This window comes from Callithrix jacchus, chromosome 5 (assembly GCF_049354715.1).
Source record: "Callithrix jacchus isolate 240 chromosome 5, calJac240_pri, whole genome shotgun sequence".
Lineage (NCBI taxonomy): Eukaryota > Metazoa > Chordata > Mammalia > Primates > Cebidae > Callithrix > Callithrix jacchus.
The window spans coordinates 124,477,822-124,499,835 of NC_133506.1; the positions used below are offsets into that span (position 1 = coordinate 124,477,822).

At 44.2% G+C, this 22,014-nt stretch overlaps 1 protein-coding gene across 12 annotated transcripts in view; it reads left to right on the top strand.

The window, feature by feature from the left end:
- ARSG (arylsulfatase G) overlaps positions 1-22,014 on the top strand; it is a 145,641-nt gene that overhangs the window by 119,598 nt on the left and 4,029 nt on the right. For 11 of the 12 annotated variants that reach the window (XM_078374498.1, XM_017972757.4, XM_017972758.4 and 8 more), the window contains 2 exons: positions 8,487-8,607; positions 14,463-14,553. In XM_078374498.1, the coding sequence (XP_078230624.1) occupies positions 8,487-8,607; positions 14,463-14,553 (212 nt within the window). Of the gene's footprint in view, positions 1-8,486; positions 8,621-14,462; positions 14,554-22,014 lie in introns of all 12 variants that reach the window. The other variant, XM_017972759.4, reaches the window with a different exon arrangement.

The following is a 22,014-nucleotide window of genomic DNA, read 5'->3' on the forward strand; positions in this document are numbered from 1 at the left end:
CAGGGTCTCACTCTGTTGCTATGGAATGCAATGGTCTCGGCTCACTGTCTCCTGGGTTCAAGCGATTTCTCCTGCTCCAGCCTCCTGAGTAGCTGGATTATAGGTGGCCACTACCATGCCCAGCTAATTTTTGTATTTTTAGTAGAGACGGGGTTTCACCGTGTTGGCCAGGCTAGTCTCCAATTCCTGACCTTGTGATCTGCCCGCCTTGGCCTCCCAAAGTGCTGAGATTACAGGTGTGAGCCACCGCACCTGGCTGGGATGGGGTCTCTTAATGTTGCCCAGGCTGGTGTTGGACTCCTGGTCCCAAGCACTCCTCCTTCCTGAGCCTCCCAAAGCACTGGGATTAGAGGCGTGAGCCATCACACCCAGCCAAGGACAGCTTTTGGTTAAATTAGGCTGGATTTCAGGCAGCCAGTCTTAACTCTATAGATTTACCCTCTTGCTGTTTCTCATGTTAATCCATGTAAAGCAAATTTGGGTGGAGTTTCCTTACTGCCTGGACAGGCTGTGTGTGCGTGTTTCTCTTTCCCTTGACGCCTCAAGAGTCAGCTTGAAAGAGAATCGTGTTATGATCCAAATTCAAGAAACTGATGCTAATGCTTCATGTTTTTGGGAACCCAGCCTGGCACCCCCCGCCTAGACTGTATATCATCTACTCTTATTTTATTTCTTGAGGAATAGAGATCTTCCAGATCAGAGATAAGTCCCTTAAGCCCCTAAGAGCTAAAGCCAGAGTCCCTTATACCTATATTCTCAAGGCCCTGAGGAATTATGAGCATCAGAGAGTAGTCAAGTTGATATAAATATGAATACAGAAAAGTGGAAGAAAAGGTGTGGGGGATCCATTCACATTGATTCAATTGGTTTTGGAGATAACCAGTGTTAATATTCAGTGTGCACCTGGGTGATATCATAAGATGAGAGAAAGGCCTTGCACATGGCCTGCCTCCAAAGACACAAGTACAGAATGGGGAAAATGCATTTATTCAACAAATATTTATTGCTGTGTCCAACTGTAGTTCAATCATTACTCCAGGAACTGGGGTGGTGGCAGCCACGAGCAGACTAGGCAGAAAGCTTTTTGTTTAGGGACTCCCTTACCTTCAGGAAGGCAGGTCTTTGGCTGCCCATGTGAAAACATTTCAGAAATTTTCACCTAAAACTGCGATTGCAGGCTTTCCGAACCGGGGCATGGTCGGCATTTGGGGCTGGATCACAATTTGTTTTGGAGGACTGTCCTGTGTACATTATAGGATGTTTAGCAGCAGCCCTGGTTTCTACCCATTAGATACCAGTGTGTCCCCACCCCACCTCCTAAGTTGTACAATCAGTACGTTTCCAGGCAGCACCAAATGTCTTTGGGGAGGACGAACTCACGCCGGCTGAGAACTATGGCTTTAGCAGAAGCCCTCTTAGCCATCTACAAGGAGGGGAAGGGCCTGCTCTGCCTCTGAGCTGGGAGACCCCATCTCTGCTCCAAATGAGGATCAATCCTTCAGAGATGAACCGGGGCAAGTATGAGGTGACCAGAATGGCAAAAAGGACTTGAAACAATCTCGTTTGAAAAACAGCTAAAGCTGCTGTATAGCCAGGAGAACAGGTAATCCCCCGGGCTACCTCGGCTCTCTGAGAGACAGTCAGGTGTGTGGAAGAGGGATTCGCCTGGTTCTAGCCTGTCTCAAAGCACAGGTCTTGGAAGTAGGAGCTGCGAGGAGGCTGTGCTACTCACAGCAGTATTCTGTGGTTTTGGTGTCACCTCCAGGCAGGGCCTAACCACATGTCCCCTTTCTAAGCCCTCTCTTCCTACCTGGATCTGGGAGTGCGTGGTGGCAGTTGGGGGAGGTGGGGAGGTGGTCTCACCCCCACCCCCACTCTTGGCAGCTCTCTTTACTCTGTAAGATGTGTTTGGTTTACTGGGTGGCATCCCCTGATGCTCTGGGACCCCTGGGACCCCAGTTCTCCCTGAAATCAGTGTGGTTGGGGCTATGCTGGCTTCTAAGAGGGACCCACGTGTGGATGAGGGTACCAGGGAAGCTGCCCATCAAATGTGAGCACAGGCTTGCCGCTCACATCTCCACGGCTGAGACCAGGAAGGGGTGGGCGCCTCACTTTTCTCGGTGATAATGACAGGGAAGAACAATGCAGGAAAAAACTTAAAACTAAATGCGGAAAGAAATGTACAGCTCAGAGCTAAGAAAGAACTGCTCTCATGGCCGAGGGATGATCCCTGCTGTTCCCTGTCCCCTCCTCTTCTTCAGAGGAAGTTCTCTTGGCGCCCTCACTCGGGAGAGATGAACACAAAACCCTTCCTCTCTGTCCAGGTCCAAGTGCCTCCAATGTATCCCTGAGCAACCCCCTCCTGCTTCTCACTTCGTGTCCTCAGATCAAATCCACCTTTTTTCCAGATAAAATGTTCTCAGCTTCTATGAAATACCCTTCCTCTCCATCCCCTGCCTTCATCCTGGGATGCCTTCCACCCCAGGGCTGCCCAGCGCAGCAACTCGGTTCCCATCCTATGCGTCCTGAAGTCCATGTGGGTCCCTCTGGAAGGAACTCTTCTGTGGACCTTCCACTCCCTCTTCCCCATCCCTTACCTGCACACTTTGGGGTCCAGCAGGCCAGGCCTTTCTTTCTTTTTTTTTGAGATGGAGTCTCAAGGCTGTCGCCGAGGCTGGAGTGCAATGGCGTGATCTCAGCTCACTGCAACCTCCACCTCCCAGGTTCAAATGATTCTCCTGCCTCAACCTCCCAAGTAGCTGGGACTACAGACGTGTGCCATCACACCCAGCTAATTTTTGTATTTTTAGTAGAGATGGAATTCCATCACGTTGGCCAGGCTGGTCTTGAACTCCTGACCTCAAATGATCCACCCAGCAGGCCAGGACTTTCTGCATCCTCCTTGCCACTGCCCGCATCTCCACTCCTAAGTTCCTTCAGCAACTCCTTAGATAAGAACACAAATATACACCCTTTCTGCAAACAACCTTCAGAGTCTGGGTTGGCCAGAGCCATAGGAAAGAAAAAGCACATACTAACTTTTTCTTTTCTTTTTTTCTTTTGAGATGGTGTCCCACTCTGTCACACAGACTGGAGTGCAGTGGTGTGATCTCGGCTCACTGCAATCTTCGACTCGTGGGTTCAAGCGACTCTCCTGCCTCAGCCTCCCAAGTAGCTGGGGTTACCGGCACCCGCCACCATGCCTGGCTAATTTTTTTTGTAATTTTAGTAGAGACAGGTTTTGCCACGTTGGCCAGGCTGGTCTCAAACTCCTGACCTCAGGGGATCCACCTACCTCAGCCTCTCAAAGTGCTGAGATTACAGGGGTGAGCCTCTGTGCCTGATCCTCTTAAAAAAAAAAAGAAAGAAAAAAATAGGCCAGGCGCGGTGACTCACACCTACAATTCCAGCACTTTGGGAGGCTGAGGCAGGTGGATCCTGAGGTCAAGAGATCGAGACCATCCTGGTCAACATGGTGAAACCCCGTCTCTACTAAAAATACAAAAATTAGTTGCACGCCTGTAGTCCCAGCTACTCGGGAGGCTGAGGCAGGAGAATTGCTTGAACCCAGGAGGCGGAGGTTGCAGTGAGCCAAGATTGCGCCATTTCATTCCAACCTGGGTAACAAGAGTGAAACGCCATCTTGGAAAAAAAAAAAAAAATAGAGGAAAAAATCCACGAAGGCAGAAGTGCCTAGGTCCCATGAAATGTGGCTCTGCCAAAAGCCAAGCAAATGAGCACAGGAAACTTGAAAGTATAGGTTTCTATTGATTCTATCTCTTTCTCCAAGGTTTTAAAGAATCCCAGGCCCAATTACTTTGGTGGGGTTTGAGGTTTGGAGTAGCTGGGGTGCCCTTGGTAGTCTTAGTAGGGCAGATGCTTTCTCCAAGTTTACACGTAGGCTGGGGGCCCAGCCCTGGGGTGGCATTGGGCTGATTGTGCCAAGGACCATGTCCCCTTCCAGGGCTAACCTCAGGGTCTTGGCTTTTTCTGTTACTTAAGGAAGGACTATTTCATAGCCCAACCTTGCCAAATCTGGATGGGACTGCCTTGAGTGGCCTGAGTCACCGGACATACTGAAGTTTTTCTCATAGGCAAGAGGTTTTCTTTGTGCTCTGTGTGGACTAGGTACCTCTGAAGTTCTTGCCAAAGTCTGAGACATTAGGATTCTGTGAACGTTAGACTTAGTGCTATATAATTAGGATGCTAAACCTCAGGATAGAGTAGTGGGGGGAAAGCACATGGAAAAAGAAAATATACAATACTTTCCAACATCGAATGCAGATCCTGTTTCTCTTGCTGACTGATCTGACCCATCTGTGACGCTGATCTTTCTCAGGGGCACAATTTCGAGAAAACTCGAGCAAACAGCTCCAAACCACCGCAGCCTTTTCAGACTAGTTTGTGGTCCTCTTTGCTTTCCGGGTTGTGGCGGCAACCTTGGACTCTGGACAGGTTTCTGGACTGTTCCATGCTCTGTGAGTGCTGAGTCTGCATTGTTGACTTTGCATTGGAGTAGGATGCCAGCTTGGAGCTTGTATCTCAAGAGATAAGGCATCAGCTCCAAGGAATGTGAGATCCAAAGGCAAAGAGAAACGCTCTGTACTGTGGTCAATGGAGAGATTCTGCCTGAGGTTGTAGGTAGAGCCCTGGAGAGCAGAAGAAAGTGGCTAACAGGAGACAGAGCCTCAGGGAAGGTCCTTTCTGCAGCCCCCTTAGAGGGCGGATATCCCCCCAGGCTCCCAGATATCAGACTGAGGAAAGTGGGGATGTGTTGCACCCGGGAGGCTTCCCAGTGAATAGTGCATGCAAAAAACTCAAGTCCGCTGCTGCGCCCAGCCTCAGGGCAACCAGGGCCTCTTTCGTGGAGAAGTCCAGCTTCCCATTAGCTCAGCCCTCCTGCCTTCAGTGAGCCCTGCTGACTTCCACTTGGCCTGGTCATCAGATAAATCGCTCTGTTGAAGGAACAGCCTCTCTGTTCTTGCCAAAGACTTTTGTTTTCCCCCAACATGAGCACAACAGGCTGGAGGAAGATGTGCCGTAGGTAGAGTAACCTTGTACCGTATGACTAAAAAAAAAATCACATCAACAAAATCCACTAAAATATGAACAATGGCTGGGTTTGGTGGCTCACGCCTGTAATCCTAGCACTTTGGGAGGCTGAGGTGGGTGGATCACCTGAGGTCAGGAGTTCAAAACCAGCCTGGCCATCATGGTGAAACCCCATCTTTAAAAATAAATCAATAAAAAAGAAAAAAAATATATGAACAATCGTTGCCTTTGAGTGATGGACTAAGTGTATGTTATTCTCTCTTTATATTTCTGGATGCTGTCATTTTTCTACCATAAACACTTTTTTTTTTCTTTTTGAGATGGAGTCTCACTCTTTCACTCAGGCTGGAGTGCAGTGGTGGGATCTCGGCTCACTGCAACCTCTGCCTCCAAGGTTCAAGCCATTCACCTGCCTCAGCCTCCCAAGTAGCTGGGATTACAGGCGTCTGCCACCAGACTCAGCTCGTTTTTGTATTTTTACTAGAGATTAGGTTTCACCATGTTGGCCAGGCTGGTCTCAAACTTCTGACCTCAGGTGATCCACACACCTTGGTCCCCCAAAGTGTTAGGATTACACACATGAGCCACCGCACCTGGCGGCCTTCACTATTTTGTAATGAGCTAAAATGAAGAGAGTGGAATGTTTCACATATCAAGGCATTTTGAACAAAAACTATGGCTTTTATAATACAGAGATCCACCCAATGGAAAATGCAGTGAATATTCTCTAGTGGACACCTGTCCTACACTGTTTCCTCTAAGCGAATGGCTGTCACCAAGCTGGTGACAGGTAGAACCCCTCCGTTCTTAGATGGGCTTGCAGGGATTACCCTTGTGAATCATTAAAACACAAACATCCAATGAGTACTTTTTTTTTTTTTGAGACGGAGTTTCGCTCTTGTTACCCAGGCTGGAGTGCAATGGCGTGATCTTGGCTCACTGCAACTTCCGCCTCCTGGGTTCAGGCAATTCTCCTGCCTCAGCAGGTAGCTGGGACTACAGGCACGTGCCACCATGCCCAGCTAATTTTTTGTATTTTTAGTAGAGACAGGGTTTCACCATGTTGACCAGGGTGGTCTCGCTCTCTTGACCTTGTGATCCATCCGCCTCGGTCTCCCAAAGTGCTGGGATTACAGGTGTGAGCCACCGCACCTGGCCATCAGTACTTTCTGATTGCCAGGTCTTCTTCTCTCTGCCTTACATGTGTGTTTCATGCATACAGCCACCTGAAGCTGGCACCAATACAGCAGTCCTCCTTTATCTATGGTTTCACTTTCTGTAGTTTTAGTTACCTGTGATCAACCATGGTCTAGAATTATTAAATGAAAAATTATAGAAATGAATATAAGTTTTTTGTTTTGTTTTTTTGAGGTGGAGTATCGTTCTTGTTGCCCAGGCTAGAGTGTAATGGTTTGCTCTCAGCCCACTGCAACGTCTGCCTCCCGGGTTCAAATGATTCTCCTGCCTCAGCATCCCCAGTAGCTAGGATTACAGGCGTGCACCACCATCCCTAGCTAATTTTTTGTATTTTTAGTAGAGATGAGGTTTCACTATGTTGGCCAGGCCGGTTGCAAACTCCTGACCTCAAGCGATCCACCTGCATCGGCCTTCCAAAGTGCTGGGATTACAGGTGTGAGCCACCGTGCCTGGCCCTAAGTTTTAAATTGTGCACATTCTGAGGAGTGTGGTGAAGTCTTGCACCGTCCCATCCCATCAGACCCAGGATGAGTCATCCGTTTGTCTGGTGGGTCCACACTGTATACACTACCTGCCTGGTAGTCACTTAGTAGCCATCTCATTATCAAATCGATTGTCGGGGTGTAGCAGTGCTTATGTTCCAGTCACACTTATTTTTACTTACTAATGGCCCTAACGTGCAGGAGTAGTAATGGCGATTCGAATATGCCAAAAAGAAGCTGAAATGTGCTTCCTTTAAGTGAAAGGTGAAAGTTCTTGACTTAATAAGGAAAAAAGTCTGGGCCCAGTAGCTCACGCCTGTAATCTCAGCACTTTGGGAGGCTGAGGCAGGTAGATCACTTGAGGTCAGGAGTTCGAGACCAACCTGGCCAACATGGCGAAAACCCATCTCTATTAAAAATACAAAAATTAGCTGGATATGATGGCATGCACCTGTAGGCCCAACTATTTAGGAGGCTGATGCAGGAGAATTGCTTGAACCCTGGAAGCAGAGGCTGCAGTGAGCCAAGACTGCACCACTGCATCTTTAGCCTGGCTGACAGAGCAAGACTCCTCTCAAAAAAAAAAAAAAAAGAGGAAAGGAAAAGAAATTATGTGCTTATACGCTGAGGTGGTTAAGATCTATGGTGAGAATTAATCTTCTATTTTTGTTGTTGTTGTTGTTGTTAGAGATGGGGTTTTGCCCTATTGCCCAGGCTGGTCTCAAACTGGCCGTTGTTCACATGGCCATTGTTCAGCCATTTTGGTGGATTTTGTTCATGTGAGAAGAAAATCAAGTGATCTGCCCACCTTGACCTTCCAAAGTGCTGAGATTATGGGTATAAGCCACCAAGAATGAATCTCCTATCATGAAATTGTGAAGAAGGAAAAAGAAATTTGTGCTAGTTTTGGTGTTGCACCTCAAACTGAAAAAGTTATGGCCACAGTTCATGGTAAGTGCTTAGTTCAGATGGAAAAGTTATTATATTGGTGAGTGGAAGACATGAACAGAAACGTGTTCTGGCTGGGTGCAGTGGCTCATGTCTGTAATCCCAACATTCTGGGAGGTCGAGGCAGGAGGATCACCTGAAGCCAGGAGTTTGAAACCAGCCCAGGCAACATAGCAAGACCTTGTCTCTACAAAATAAAAATAAAAATAAAACAACAAAGAAATTATGTAGGCATGGTGGTACATCTTGTAGTCCCAGCTACTCTTGGAGTCAGAAAAGAATTGCTTCAGCCCAGGATTTCAAGGTTACGGTTGTGATCACATCAATGCACTCCAGCCTGGCTGACAGAGTTTAAGACTCTCTCTCTAAAAATATAATGAATAAACATGTCTGATTTGTGGTAATCAGATTCGGTACAATCCAAGGTTCTAGGCATTCAGTGGGGCTCTTAGAACTTGTTTCTCTCTGATAAGGGGGGAACTACTCTATTATTAAAATATCATACCCATTTTAGAGAACTGAAAACAGAGGCATTGAGAAGCTAGATATGTGGAAGAGCTGGGATTTGAGCCCAGGCAACACATGGCTGCAGAGCCTGGGTGCTGAACCACTGCACCATTCTGCCTCTTATAGGAGCAGAAATCCAGGTGGAACCTAAAGGAAAAAAAGGCAGGTAGAGAAGATGAGCCAGGCCATAGGAGGGGCTGTCGGTGCTTACTCTGGGCTGGTTCAGATGTGTGTTGACAGAGCAGGGTCAGGGAGCAAATCAGAAGAGCTGGGGCCAACTCAGTCTTTTTATTTCTGCAGCGTGCTGGACATTTTTCCGACTGTGGTAGCCCTGGCCCAGGCCAGCTTGCCCCAGGGTCGGCGCTTTGATGGTGTGGATGTCTCTGAGGTGCTCTTTGGCCGGTCACAGCCTGGGCACAGGGTAAGTGGAGGAGGTATGTGCCCACATGAGGCTCTTTAGGAGGCTGAGCTGCTGCCTCTCACCTCTGTACAGACAGAACCATCCTCAGAAGATGCAAGCAAGTGGCTGGTTCCAACCCCATTTGAGATGAGCCTCTTTCTACCCCCAAACTCCCATCCAGATTTATATTGAACAATTGGCTTAGGGTGGGTGTATATAGGTTCTCATTCCCTATAATGGGCTTTTTTTTCCTGCATGTTTTTAATTTAATGACATAGCTACCCAGCATGTTTTGTTAGATGAGATGACTGACTAGTGTCTATAACATGTTTATTGTGAGCCTCTTCCTCCAGAATGGAAGCTTCTTGAGGGTAAGAATCTGAGCCATCAAGTTCAGCTCTGAGTTCTCACTGTCTTCAGTCAGCCAGCATTCAGTCCATGCAAACTAGATGAACCAATAATGGAACAAATGAACAAATGAGTGAAAGACCCTTTGCACAGCAGGTCCAGCAGGGGCTTTACATCCAACATTCCCCTGGCCCCAGAGGGCTTAGCACATGCTCTGCAGTCTGTTGTGGTTTTCTTTTTTTTTTGGGGGGGGGATGGAGTCTTGCTCTGTCACCCAGGCTGGAGTGCAGTGGCACGATCTCAGCTCACTGCAGCCTCCACCTCCCAGGCTCAAGGGATTCTCCTGCTTCAGCCTCCCGAGTAGCTGGGATTACAGGCCCATGCCACCATGCTTGGCTAATTTTTGTATTTTTAACAGAGATGGGGTTTCACCATGTTGACCAGGCTGGTCTCGAACTCCCAATCTCAAGTGATCCACCCACCTTGGCCTCCCAAAGTGCTGGGATTACAGGTATGAGCCACCATGCCTGACCTGCAGCCTGTTCTTGACCAAGCAGTCCGTGACAATGGCTTTGGGCTTCCACTTACCAGCCTCATCTCCCCAATGTCCCCTCTTTGCACTCTGAAGCACTCATTGGCAGTGATAGCCAGGAAATGTCAGGCCTCATGGTCTTTCCTTGTCATTTCCCTGTGTTTTCCTTTCCCCAAATGGAAGAGGAAGCAGGAAGAGTCAAGGAGGCCAAAGGAGCAGCGAGTCCCCTCTGCAATGCCCTGCAAATGCATGACTTCTTGGTGAGGGACCCACACATCAAAGGGTCTATTTATATCTTTGCTAAGGGTCACATGGAAGTGACTCAAATGTACACAAGTGTCCTGTGGCTGGTCGTTACTGAAGCTGTTCTTCCCACCCAGCCTCCCCCAGCAAACCAGAACATGGGTCCTCTGTGGGCCATTGGTGCCTCTGTGTACATAAATGCAGTTTTTAGGGGTTATCAGATGAGGCCCGAGAGGTCTTCTGAAGTCCTGCTTCTCCCCAGAATATCTGCCCGCTAGAGCTGCAGACCCTTCCAGGCCTAGCCCCTCTCCCTAAGCAGGAGCAGCAAGCAGGAAGATGGTTTCCGCCTTGAGGTTGGAAGTTAGCAGTATGTGACCCTGGAGGGTTGTCACAGACGTCACTGGAGAGGTGCTCCGGAGTGTTTATTACCATGGCTGCTAGGAATAATTGGGGTCACCAGGAAGTGCTTCAAGGACTGTGGTCTCCTTGACGTTGTTGGTACTGCCTGCCAGCTCCTTCGTGTGCTAACTTCCTTTCTCAAACAGGAGAGCTCTGCTCTTGCTCTAACTATAGTTTTATGCAGGCTCACAGAGACCCCAGCCTAACTAGTGCCCAGCAGGGTTATGCGCAGGAACCAGATTGGGAAACCAGATACAAGTCACAGCGTCGTCATGGGGATGTATGATGGCGTGGTTAATGCAGTTGGAGTCAGGACTGACTTGCTCCCTGACCACACCCCATGGCCCAGAAAGAAACAGCCACACTTACTGCTTATGGGAAGCAGCTGATGGTATCTTCAAGGTTAAGAGCAGATGGGGCTGGCACCCTGCCTCCCAGAGCATGCCTGCAGTGTCAGTAAAGGCACCCGAGAGAAGACTCTGAAGTTTGAGGACAACATGGGTAGTTGCTGGACCTGAATTTGGTTTGGCTTTCTCTGGTCAGTCCTCTCTATTGAAGCACAGTAATAGACCTAAAGAAATAAGATTAAATTGTCTCAAATTTGGAGTAGTTATAGGGGATACCAGAAGATAAGAATATGAGGAATGATATACACACACACATGCTATACATACATACATATATACACACACACATGTACAGACATGTGTGGATGTGTCTATACATGTGGATCATACATATGCATACATATTCTAGACATGTGTATGCCTATGCATGTTTTATTTTATTTTTTTGTGATGGAGTCTCACTTTGTCTCCCAGGCTAGAGCGCAGTGGCACGATCTTGGCTCACTGCAACCTCCACCTCCTGGGTTCAAGCGATTCTCCTGCCTCAGCCTCCTGGGTAGCTGGGATTACAGGCATGGCGCCACTATGCCCGGTTAATTTTTGTGTTTTTAGTAGAGATGAGGTTTCACCATGTTGGCCAGACTGGTCTCAAACTCCTGACCTCAGGTAATCTGCCCACCTCAGCCTCCGAAAGTGCTGGGATTACAGGTGTGAACCACTGTGCCCAGCCTGCATATGTATGTTTGTATACCATGCATGTATACACATGTATGCATGTACATGTCTGTATACATGCATGTATAAATATGTATGCATATATGTGCTTATGCATGCATACATAAGTTTGCATATGCATGTGTCTATATACCTGAACATATATACATGTTTATGTTCAAACACTATACATGTGTACATATGTATGCATATGCATTTCAATGCATATATATGTATACGCTTGCATACACACGTACATGTGTACATATGTATATGTCCAGGCATATACATAGAGATATATGCATATATTTATACTCATCCCTATGCACATGTATACATATGTATATGCATGCATATATCTATATACACACATACATATGTCTGCATGCATGCAAACATGTACACAGATGTGTGTGTCTATACACATGCATACGTGTATACATATGTAATTTTAAATAAGCACAATTTGTGTTCACTCTCAGATACATCCTGGGCTTACAAGGATTCCAATATGAGTTAGTTTAGAAACAGTTTCAGTTCTAGAAGTTCAAGGTAACTCCTGGATATTTAGCTGAAAACAATATGTCAGTGCATCTTAGCAATTGGGTTCTTCCCTATTGCAAACCAAGTAGCCAAGAGTTAAGCAGAGAAGCAAGAGAGTTGAGAGGTGTTGCGCAAGTAATGAGCTACCAGTTCCCACTGGATGGTGTTCTCACAACCCACTTCATCAGCCTCTAGGGACATTGTGTCTGTGATGTTCAAAACCACGGCAGCTGACACCATGCTGCGTGTTCTTGCATCAGCCCAACCTCCTGCTTCTGATCTTGATATGTCTGCATATAGGCAGTGAAGGTCACCAGGAGAGAGATGAGATCTGCACAGCCTAGAACCAAATGTTCCACTTTGTGCTTTCTGGACTCCCACATGGCAGCTGAAGGTTGTAACATCACCACTGCTCAGGCTGTACCTTAGCCCCAGGTTATCATGGTCAGGTCCAGAAATTGTCCACGAAGGAACGTTTTCCCCAATAGCTCTGCATCTGCCTAGCCCAACACTGTGTGGGGCTGCTGTCACTCATCAAATGCTTGGCACACCCCTGGAGGCCGTACATTGAGGAAAGAAGCTGCCTTGTCACGTCCAGAATGCGTATCGCTTCTCTTAGGGAGGCCCCTAGTGGCGAGAGATGTTATCTGGAGTGGGTGGCAAACTACTGACCACCCCATCTGCCCCCTTAGGGGGCTGTGCATCCCTACCTGAATGGTGAAGAAGCCCACCTTCAGGGGATGCTATATCAGCACCCTCTAGGACCTAAAGTAAGGGAACATTTGTGCTTAAAAAGAACAAGAAGATAAAATAGAGCAAGAAAGGCAACCAGGAAGGCAAAACAAGTTTGCATAAAATAAAGTCGTCTTTGAAATCTGAACCAGGCATCTGGAGAGCTGTGATTCATATGTACTTTTGACAATTTCCTTCCTATGTTGATATAAATAAGAAAGCCATAATGGGTCTGCTCAAATGAAAAAAAAAATGCATAGACAAGTTGTCCAAAGGCCCTCTATGTTTCTTAGAATGAGCCATCCCACAGCATTGCTTCCTCTTGGATTTGGGAAGTTGCCTCTGGTAATGCCACATAAATAGTGGGAACAGAGCAGCCCACCCTCGTGGAGTTTCTGTGATTGCGACCCAAGTACTGTGAATGACTTGAAGCAGCAAGCCTTCACTCCCATCTTCTGCGTGTCCGAGTGCATCGTGTATCAGTTGACAATAGATTTTCCAAGTCTCCCACTTCCTGCTGTCTCAAGAAGGAAACAGAACAGTCTCCTGCGGTGAAGAGGCTTGGCTTTCTGCAGGGATGGAAGAAGTGAGGGTTTTCAATTATGACTTCTTTTCCTGTTTGGAAGGAACCTGCTGTCATCACGCACGCCCTGGGTATGTGCAGGGATTGTCATGAGAACCTGGAAGCAGCAGGTGTGGGGAGGAGATCCACCTCAGCGGCATCCTCTCAGAGTTGTGAAACTCGGGGGTACAGCTGTTTACTGCTCCAACAGATGTTTCTCGTTTTTTTTTTTTTTTTAAGTCCCATGGAAACTTTGAATCATGTAAGTGCCTTTCCAGCCATATATATGGTTATGATTCAGACCAAGGCAATGTCATGCTTTTAGCCCAGACCCACCAACCTACCAAGGATGCTGGCCTTTTATTTTCTTTTACATCCTTCCCTTGAGAACCCTGAATTAGGTGTTTCCATTCTGTAGGGTAATTCTTTTATCTATGACCTGATGAGGAAAGATTTCCTCAGTCCAAATATAGTCGGATTGAGTCAGAGCTGTGGGCATCTGTGTCCAGAGGGGCTGTGCCTGGTTCTGGGGAAATCAAGGATGCCGCCTTTTGTACCATCCCTGCTCAAGAGAGAATTGGAAAATTGACTTGATGCTAAAGAAGCCTTGCTTCCCAGAGATTTGAGGGTCACCTGCATCAGAATCCCTGGAAATATTTGTAAAACAAGTAAGTCCCGAAGGCCCATCCTGACGCTAAGGGGTTGGAACTCAGGCAGGGTGGCCTTGTAGGTTTGTGACCTGTGCACCACACAGAGCCCTGCACTTGTAGAGATGCTGCACTTGATTTTAAGCTCTGCTATGGTCATCATGATATTTTAAGTTCATGTATAAGGTATCCCTGATTTGCATTTTGCAGTGGACTTTGCAAATTACATAGCAGGTTTCAGGCCTAGAAATCTGACCTACCTAGTGAGACCTTTTGCCTACTCTTCCAGATTTGTAACCCACTCCCATCAGTTAACCAGCAAAATAACTTCACAGGCTCCCTGGGGTTGGCTGGTGTGGACTCCAGGCTTGTGTCTGTCAGTGTGTGTTGGGGTACAGAGATAGGGAAAACAGACCCTAAGAAAGCCAGTAATATTTTCCAGGGAGCATTCAGCATCATCTAGCATGTTTTATTTTGTTTTGTTTTGTTTTTTTGAGACAGGGTCTGGCTCTGTCATCCAGTCTGGAGTGCAGTGGTGGGATCATAGCTCACTGCAGCCTTGACCTCCCAGGCTCCAGCAATCCTCTCACAGCCTCCGAGTAGCTGGAACCACAGGTGTGCACCACAATGCCTGGTTAATTGTTGTATTTTTTTGTAGAGAAGGGTCTTGCTGTGTTGCCCAGGTTGGTTTCAAACTCCTGGGCTCAAGCGATCCTCCTGCCTCAACCTCCCAAGGTGTTGGGATTACAGGTGTGAGCTACCGAGCTCCCCCAATTTTTCTATTAGTAAGCTCTGCCACTCTTTCCCAGGTGCTGTTCCACCCCAACAGTGGGGCAGCTGGAGAGTTTGGAGCCCTGCAGACTGTCCGTCTGGAGCGTTACAAGGCCTTCTACATTACCGGTGAGTGAGGGGCCACCTAGCCCTGCCTCCCATGTGCACACCTGCACGGGGACCCTGCGGACTCTCACCCAGGCCTCTGGGAATGAGTGTGAGCTGCCCTCCTTTCAGGGCGTTCTCAGCACCTCTTGACAGTGTCTCCCCCAAACCCAGGACCCCTGCACAGGCTCTCTGGATCCTCCATATGCAAATAAGGACTTTGTGCTGTTCACCTGACATTCTAGTGATCTGGGAGCTCTCAACACATTTATTTAGCTCCTTTTCACACAGAGAGTATTTCCCATTATTATGCTTTAAATGCCAGTTTGGATGAATATTAAATGGAAACCTAGAGATTAAGTATAATTTACTTGACAATAGACTGTTTTAGAAAATAGACTGTAGAGGACTAGTTAGCAAACCGACAGAAGTCTCTCTGCTTCTTGGTTCACTGTGACTATCCATATCTTAGATGTGTATTTATAAGTGTCACACTGGATCAGGATTGTCCTCAGGGTCCTCCGATGGCTTCTTGCTGCCAACTGAATTCAGACTCTCACTCCAGAGTCCTTCTGTCTTTCCAGCCTTAGTTTTCCACAAACAAGTCTCCTCTTTCTTGGTCTCCATATTTAAATCCCCTTCAGCTTTTTTTTTTTTTTTTTTTTTAAGATGGAATCTTGCTCTGTTGCCAGGCTGGAGTGCAATGACGCAATCTCGGCTCACCGCAACCTCCGCCTCCCGATTCAAGCAATTCCTCTGCCTCAGGCTACTGAGTAGCTGAAATTACAGGTGCACACCACCATACCCAGATAATTTTTTGTATGTTAGTAGAGAGGGGTTTCACCATGTTGGCCAGAATCATCTTGAACTCCTGGCCTCATGATCCACCTGCCTCAGCCTCCCAAAGTGCTGGGATTACAGGCATGAGCCACCACTCCCAACCCCCTTTCAGCTTTTAAGGCCCAAGTCAAATGTCACTTTCACAAAATTCTCTCATCTTCCCAGCTGGCGAGGAATCCTGGAGAGCTCTGTTATCTCCCTGTCTGCTACACACGCCAGTCATTTAGGTACATGTGTTATTTCCTGTGCCAGTTTTAAGCTTTCGAGATTGAGAACTTTCAGTGCTTTAATCTTTGTTGTCTTGAAGTGCTTAGCTACAGTTTTTTTTAATGAATGAAAAACAAAAACTAAAAAAAAGGAAAACCTGTGACCTAATGCAGATTCCAACTTGATTCAGTTGTTTCATGTTGTAGCTTTTCAAAGAATTAGATAATAAAAAAATTATTTTCTCTGGGTGTAAATAAGTGATCCTGAATAAAACGTGGCATAAAAACAAAACATGACTTGAAGGGTGTTAAAAATGTCACAAAAATATTTGATTCTCTAAAACCTAAAACTCAAAACAGTCAGATATTTGTTATGTTTTCAGATGAAAAGTTTCTAGATTAGAATGCTTATATTACATTATCTAAGAGGTATGGGACTTCCAGGCTGAGTTAATTTCACAAGGAGTAGTCCTGCCAGAAAGCCCTTGGCAGCACAATGTTGGAATCATACATGTTACTATGAAGTAATAGGGCTGTTTAAAATGATCACAATCAAATAGGAATTATAGCACCCAGAGGAGGTCTGCTTTTCTAAGGAGTCACCAAACTCCCAAGAGAGTCTGGATAGGGAGCACTAAACTTTTAATCCATCAGTGAAAACTGGGAGTAGGATGAAACAGTGGTATGTTCTGATTCCCTCTTCTTCTTGCTTCTAACATTTGCATCCCAGTTACTCATAACTGCTTTTGGATAAGCTAGATGAATTGACATCTACCACATTAGATTGGAGAAAGATGTGTGCTTCTATGACGAGGATATCATGTTATGGTAACACACTGGGAGTGGCCTTAGAAAGACAACCAGTCCGTTTTGACATGTAGCCTGGAATTAAGGTACCTTACTGTTTTTCATTTTAAAAAGAACATAAGGCAGCTGTGATGGCTCACGCCTGTAATCTCAGCACTCTGGGAGGTTAAGGTGAGTGGATCTCCGAGGTCAGGAGTTTGAGACCAGCCTGGCCAACATGGTAAAACTTCATCTCTACTAAAAATAAAAAATTAGCCAGGTGTGGTGGCACATGCCTATAGTCTTGGTTACTCAGGAGGCTGAGGCAGGAGAATTGTTTGAACCCAGGAGGCGGAGGTTGCAGTGAGCCAAGATTGCACCACTGCATGCTACACTCCAGCCTGGGCAACAGAGTAAGACTCCGTCTCCAGAAAAAAAAAAAAAAAAAAGCAGTTAAGGCAACCTGTACACATATTGAGAGGCCCCAGATATAAAATGTGTAATTTGGTGAGGTTTTATAAGTGTAGATACCTGTATATGTACTCTTTTAATGGTGTGAGTTCCATTGCTTATTTTTGTCTTTTTCTTTTTGTATTGATTGATTTTCAACTGTTAAGCCAACTTTGTATATCTAGATAAATCCCATTTAGCCATGATGTATTGCACTTTTTATATCTTGCTGGATTTGATTTTCTAAGACTTTATCTATCATTTTCCTTGTCTGTGTCAAGGTTTGGGATCAGGATTTTTCTGGCCTTATAAAACGAGTTCAAAAATATTCCCTTCTCTGTTTTCTGAAAGGGTTTGTGTAACATCAGTATTATTCCTTTCATGTTTGATTGAATTCATCTGTGAAATGATTTGCCAAACTCAGTGTTGTCTTATAAGACAAAGAAGATTTTGTCTTATTTTTAAAAAGATTGTTAGTATTTTAGGTCTTATATTTAGATTTTGGATCCATTTCCAGTTAATTTTTGTATGTGGCATACGGGAAGGGTCCAACTTCATTGTTTTACATGTTGACATCTAGTTTTCCCAGCACCGTTCATTTGTTGAAAGACTGTCCTTTCCCCATTGAATGCTCTTGGCACCCTTGTTAAAAATCATTTGATCATACATGTGAGGGATAATTTCCACTGTCTATTCTTTTCCATTAGCTATATGTCTATCCTTCTGCTAGTACCACACTGTTTTGATTACTGTAGGCTTGTTGTAGTTTTGAAATCAGGAAGTTTGAATCCTCCAGTTTTGGGCCTTTTCAAAAATTTTTATTTTTTAAGACTGTTTTGACTGTTCTGGGTCCTTTGAGATTCCATGTGAATTTTAGGATGGATTTTTCTATTTCTGCCAAAAACATCATTGGGATTTTGATAAGGATTGTAGGTAAATTACTGTGGGTAGTATTGACATTTTAACAATATTAAGTCTTTCAATCCATGAACATGGGATGTAACCATTTATTTATGTCTTCCTTAATTTCTTTCAGTATATTTTATGGTTTTCATTATACAAGACTTTCATTTTTTGGTGTTAATTTCTATTTTATTCTTTTTGGTGCCATTGTAAATGAAATTGTTTTTGCAATTTTCTTTTTCAGATTGTTCACTATTATTGTGTAGAAATCTAACTGGTTTTGTGTTTTGAATTTCAATCCTGCTATTTTGCTGAATTCCTTTATTGGTTTTGCTTTTATGTGGAATCTTTAGGTTTTCTTCATATAAGATTTTATCATCTCTGAAGGAGGCCATTTTACTTCTTCCATTCCAATTTGGATGCTTTTTATTTCTTTTGCTTGCCTAATTGCTCTGTCAGGAATGTCCAGTACTATGTGGAACAGAAATGGCAAAAATGGCATTGAAACTTTTATTAATATGTTATGTCCTTCTCTTTGTCTCTTATAACCTTTTAAAAATTTAATGTCCATTTTGTATGAGATTAGGATAGCCACTCTTGCTTTTGATTATTATTTGCATGGAAAATATTTTTCTACTGTTTCACTTTATTTTTTTCATGGGTTATTGGGGTACACATGGTATTCAGTTACATGAGTAAGTTCTTTAGTGGTGATTTGTGAAAATTTGTTGCACCCATCACCCAAGCAGTGTACACTGCACCCTATTTGTAGTCTTTCATCCTTTGCCCCCTTCCCACCCTACCTCCAAATCCTCAAAGTCCATTGTGTCATTCTTACGTTTTTGCATCCTCCTCATAGCTTAGCCCTCACATATCGGTGAGAATATATGATGTTTGGTTTTCCATTCCTGAGTTACTTCACTTGGAATCAGAGTCTCCAGTCTCATCCAGGTTGCTTCAAATGCTGTTGATTCGTTCCTTTTTATGGCTGAGTAGTATTCCATTGTGTATATAATATATATATACCACAGTGTCTTTATCCACCTTGTTGACTGATGAGCATTTGGGTTGGTTCCATAATTTTGCAGTTGCAAATTGTGCTGCTATAAATATGTGTGTGCAAGTATGTTTTTCATATAATGAATTCTTTTCCTCTGGGTAGATACCCAGCAGTGGAATTGCTAGATCAAATGGTAGTTCCACTTTTAGTTTTTTTTTTTTGAGACGGAGTTTCACTCTTGTTACCCAGGCTGGAGTGCAATGGTGCGATCTCGGCTCACCACAACCTCCGCCTCCTGGGTTCAGGCAATTCTCCTGCCTCAGCCTCCTGAGTAGCTGGGATTACAGGCATGTGCCACCATGCCCAGCTAATTTTTTGTATTTTTAGTAGAGACTGGGTTTCACCATGTTGACCAGAATGGTCTCAATCTCTTGACCTCGTGATCCCCTTGCCTCGGCCTCCCAAAGTGCTGGGATACTTTTAGTTTTTTAAGGAATCTCCATACTGTTTTCCATAGTGGTTATACTAGTTTATACTCCCACCAGCAGTATAGAAGTGTTCTCTGTTTACTGCATCCATGCCAACATCTACTGTTTTTTGATTTTTTGATTATGACCATCCTTGCAGGAATGAGGTGTTATCACATTGTGGTTTTGATTTGCATTTCCCTGATCATTAGTGATGTTGAGTATTTTTTCATGTTTCTTGTCCATTTATATGTCTTCTTTTGATGATTGTCTGTTCACATGCTTAGCCTACTTTTTGATGGGATTCTTTTCTTGCTGATTTGTTTGAGTTCATTGTAGGTTCTGGATATTAGTCCTTTGTCAGATGTGTAGATTGTGAAGATTTTCTCCCACTCTGTGGACTGTTTACTCTGCTGACTGTTCCTTTTGCCCTGCAAAAGCCCTCTAGTTTAATTAAGTTCCAGCTATTTATCTTTGTTCTTATTGTATTTGCTTTTGGATTCTTGTTCATGAAATCTTTGCCTAAGTCAATTTCTAGAAGTGTTTTTTCAGTATGATCTTCTAGAATTTTTATAGTTTCAGGTCTGGGATTTAAGTTCCTCCTCCATCTTGGTTGATTTTTGTATAAGGTGAAAGATGAGGATTCAGTTCCATTCTCCTACATGTGGCTAGCCAATTATCCCAGCACCATTTGTTGAAAATGGCATCCTTTCCCCACTTTATGTTTTTGTTTGCTTTGTTGAAGATCAATTGGCTGTAAGTATTTGGGCTTATTTCTGTGTCCTATATTCTGTTCCAGTGGTCTACGTGCCTATTTTTACACCAGTACTATCCTGTTTTGGTGTCAAAAGGGTTGGTACCAATTCTTCTTTGAATGTCTGGTAGAATTCTTCTATGGATCTGTCTGGTCCTAGACTTTTTTTGTTGGTAATTTTTTAATCTTGTTGTTTGTTATTGGTCTGTTCAGAGTATCTAATTCTTCCTGATTTAAGCGAGAAGTTGTATTTTTCAGGAATGTATCCATCTCTTCTAGGTTTTCTAGTTTAAATGCGCAAAGGTGTTGTTCATAGTAGCCTTGAATGATTTTTGTATTTCTGCGGTGTCTGTTGTAATATCTTCTGTTTGGTTTCTTATTGAGGTTATTTGGATTTTCTCCCTTCTTTTCTTGGTTAATCTTGGTAAACAGTCTATTAATTTTACTTATGTTTTCCAAGAACCAGCTTTTTGTTTCATTTATCTTTTATTTATTTATTTTTGTTTCAATTTTATTTAGTTCTGCTCTGATCTTGGTTATTTCCTTTTGCCTGCTGGGTTTGGTTTGGTTTGTTTCTCTAGTTCATTGAGGCATGACCTTAGAATGTCAGTTTGTGTTCTTCAGTCTTTTTGATGTAGGTGTTTAGGGATATGAACTTGCCTCTTAGCACCTCCTTTGCTGTATCCCAGAGGTTTTGATAGGTTGTGTCACTATTGTGATTCAGTTTAAAGAATTTTTAAATTTCCATCTTGATTTTGTTTTTGACCCAATGATCATTCAAAAGAAGGATATATAACTTCTATGTATTTGCATGGTTTTGAATGCTCCTTTGGAATAGATTTCCAGTTTTATTCTACTGTGGTCTGAGAAGGTGCTTAATATAATTTCAATTTTCTTAAATCTATTGAGGCTCACTTTGTGACCTATGATATGGTCTATCTTGGAGAAAGTTACATGCACTCTTTAATAGAATGTGTATTCTGCAGTTGTTGGATGGGATGTTCTGTATATATCTGTTAAGTCCATCTGTACCCAGGTATAGTTTAAATCCATTGTTTCTTTGTTGACTTTCTGTCTTGATGACCTGTCTAGTGCTGTCAGTGGAGTACTGAAGTCCCCCACTATTATTGTGTTGCTGTCTATCTCATTTCTTAACGTCTATGAGTAACTGTTTTATAAATTTGGGAGCTCCAGTGTTAGGTGAATATATGCTTAGGATTGTGATGTTTTCCTGTTGGACGAGGCCTTTTACCATTATATAGTGTCTCTCTTTGTCTTTTTTAACTGCTGTTGCTTTGGAAGTTTGTTTTGTCTGATGTAAGAATAGCTCCCTCCTTGCTTTTGGTGTCTGTTTGCGTGAAATGCCTTTTCCTGCCCCTTTACTTTAAGTGTATGTGAGTCCTTATGTGTTAGGTGAGTCTCCTGAAGGCAGCAGATAGTTGGTTGGTGAATTCTTATCCATTCTGCAGTTCTGTATCTTTTAAGTGGAGCATTTAGACCATGTACATTCAATGTTAGTATCGAGATGTGAGGTACATTCCATTCCTTGTGCTATTTGTTGCCTGTGTACCTTGGTTTTTTGTTTCTGCTTTTCAAATTGTGTGTGTGTGTGTGTGTGTGTTTTAATAGGTCCTGTGAGATTTATGCCTTAAAGAGGTTCTGTTTTAATGTGTTTCCAGGATTTGATTTAAGATTTAGAGCTCCTTTGAGCAGTTCTTATAGTGGTGGCTTGGTAGTGGTGAATTTTCTCAGCATTTGTTTGTCTGAAAAAGACTGTATCTTTCCTTCGTATATGATGCTTAGTTTCACTGGATACAAAATTCTTGACTGATAATTGTTCTGTTTGAGGAGGCTGAAGATATGGCCCCAATCCCTTCTAGCTTGTGGAGTATCTGCTGTTAATACTGATAGGTTTTCCTTTATAGGCTACCTCATATTTTTGTATTAGGGTTTCCTTTATAGGTTACCTGGTGATGCTTTTTGCAATGAATTTCCCAGGTGTTCTTTGTGCTTCTCGTATTTGGATGTCTAGGTCTCTAGTAAGGCCAGGAAAGTTTTCCTCAATTATTCCCCCAATAT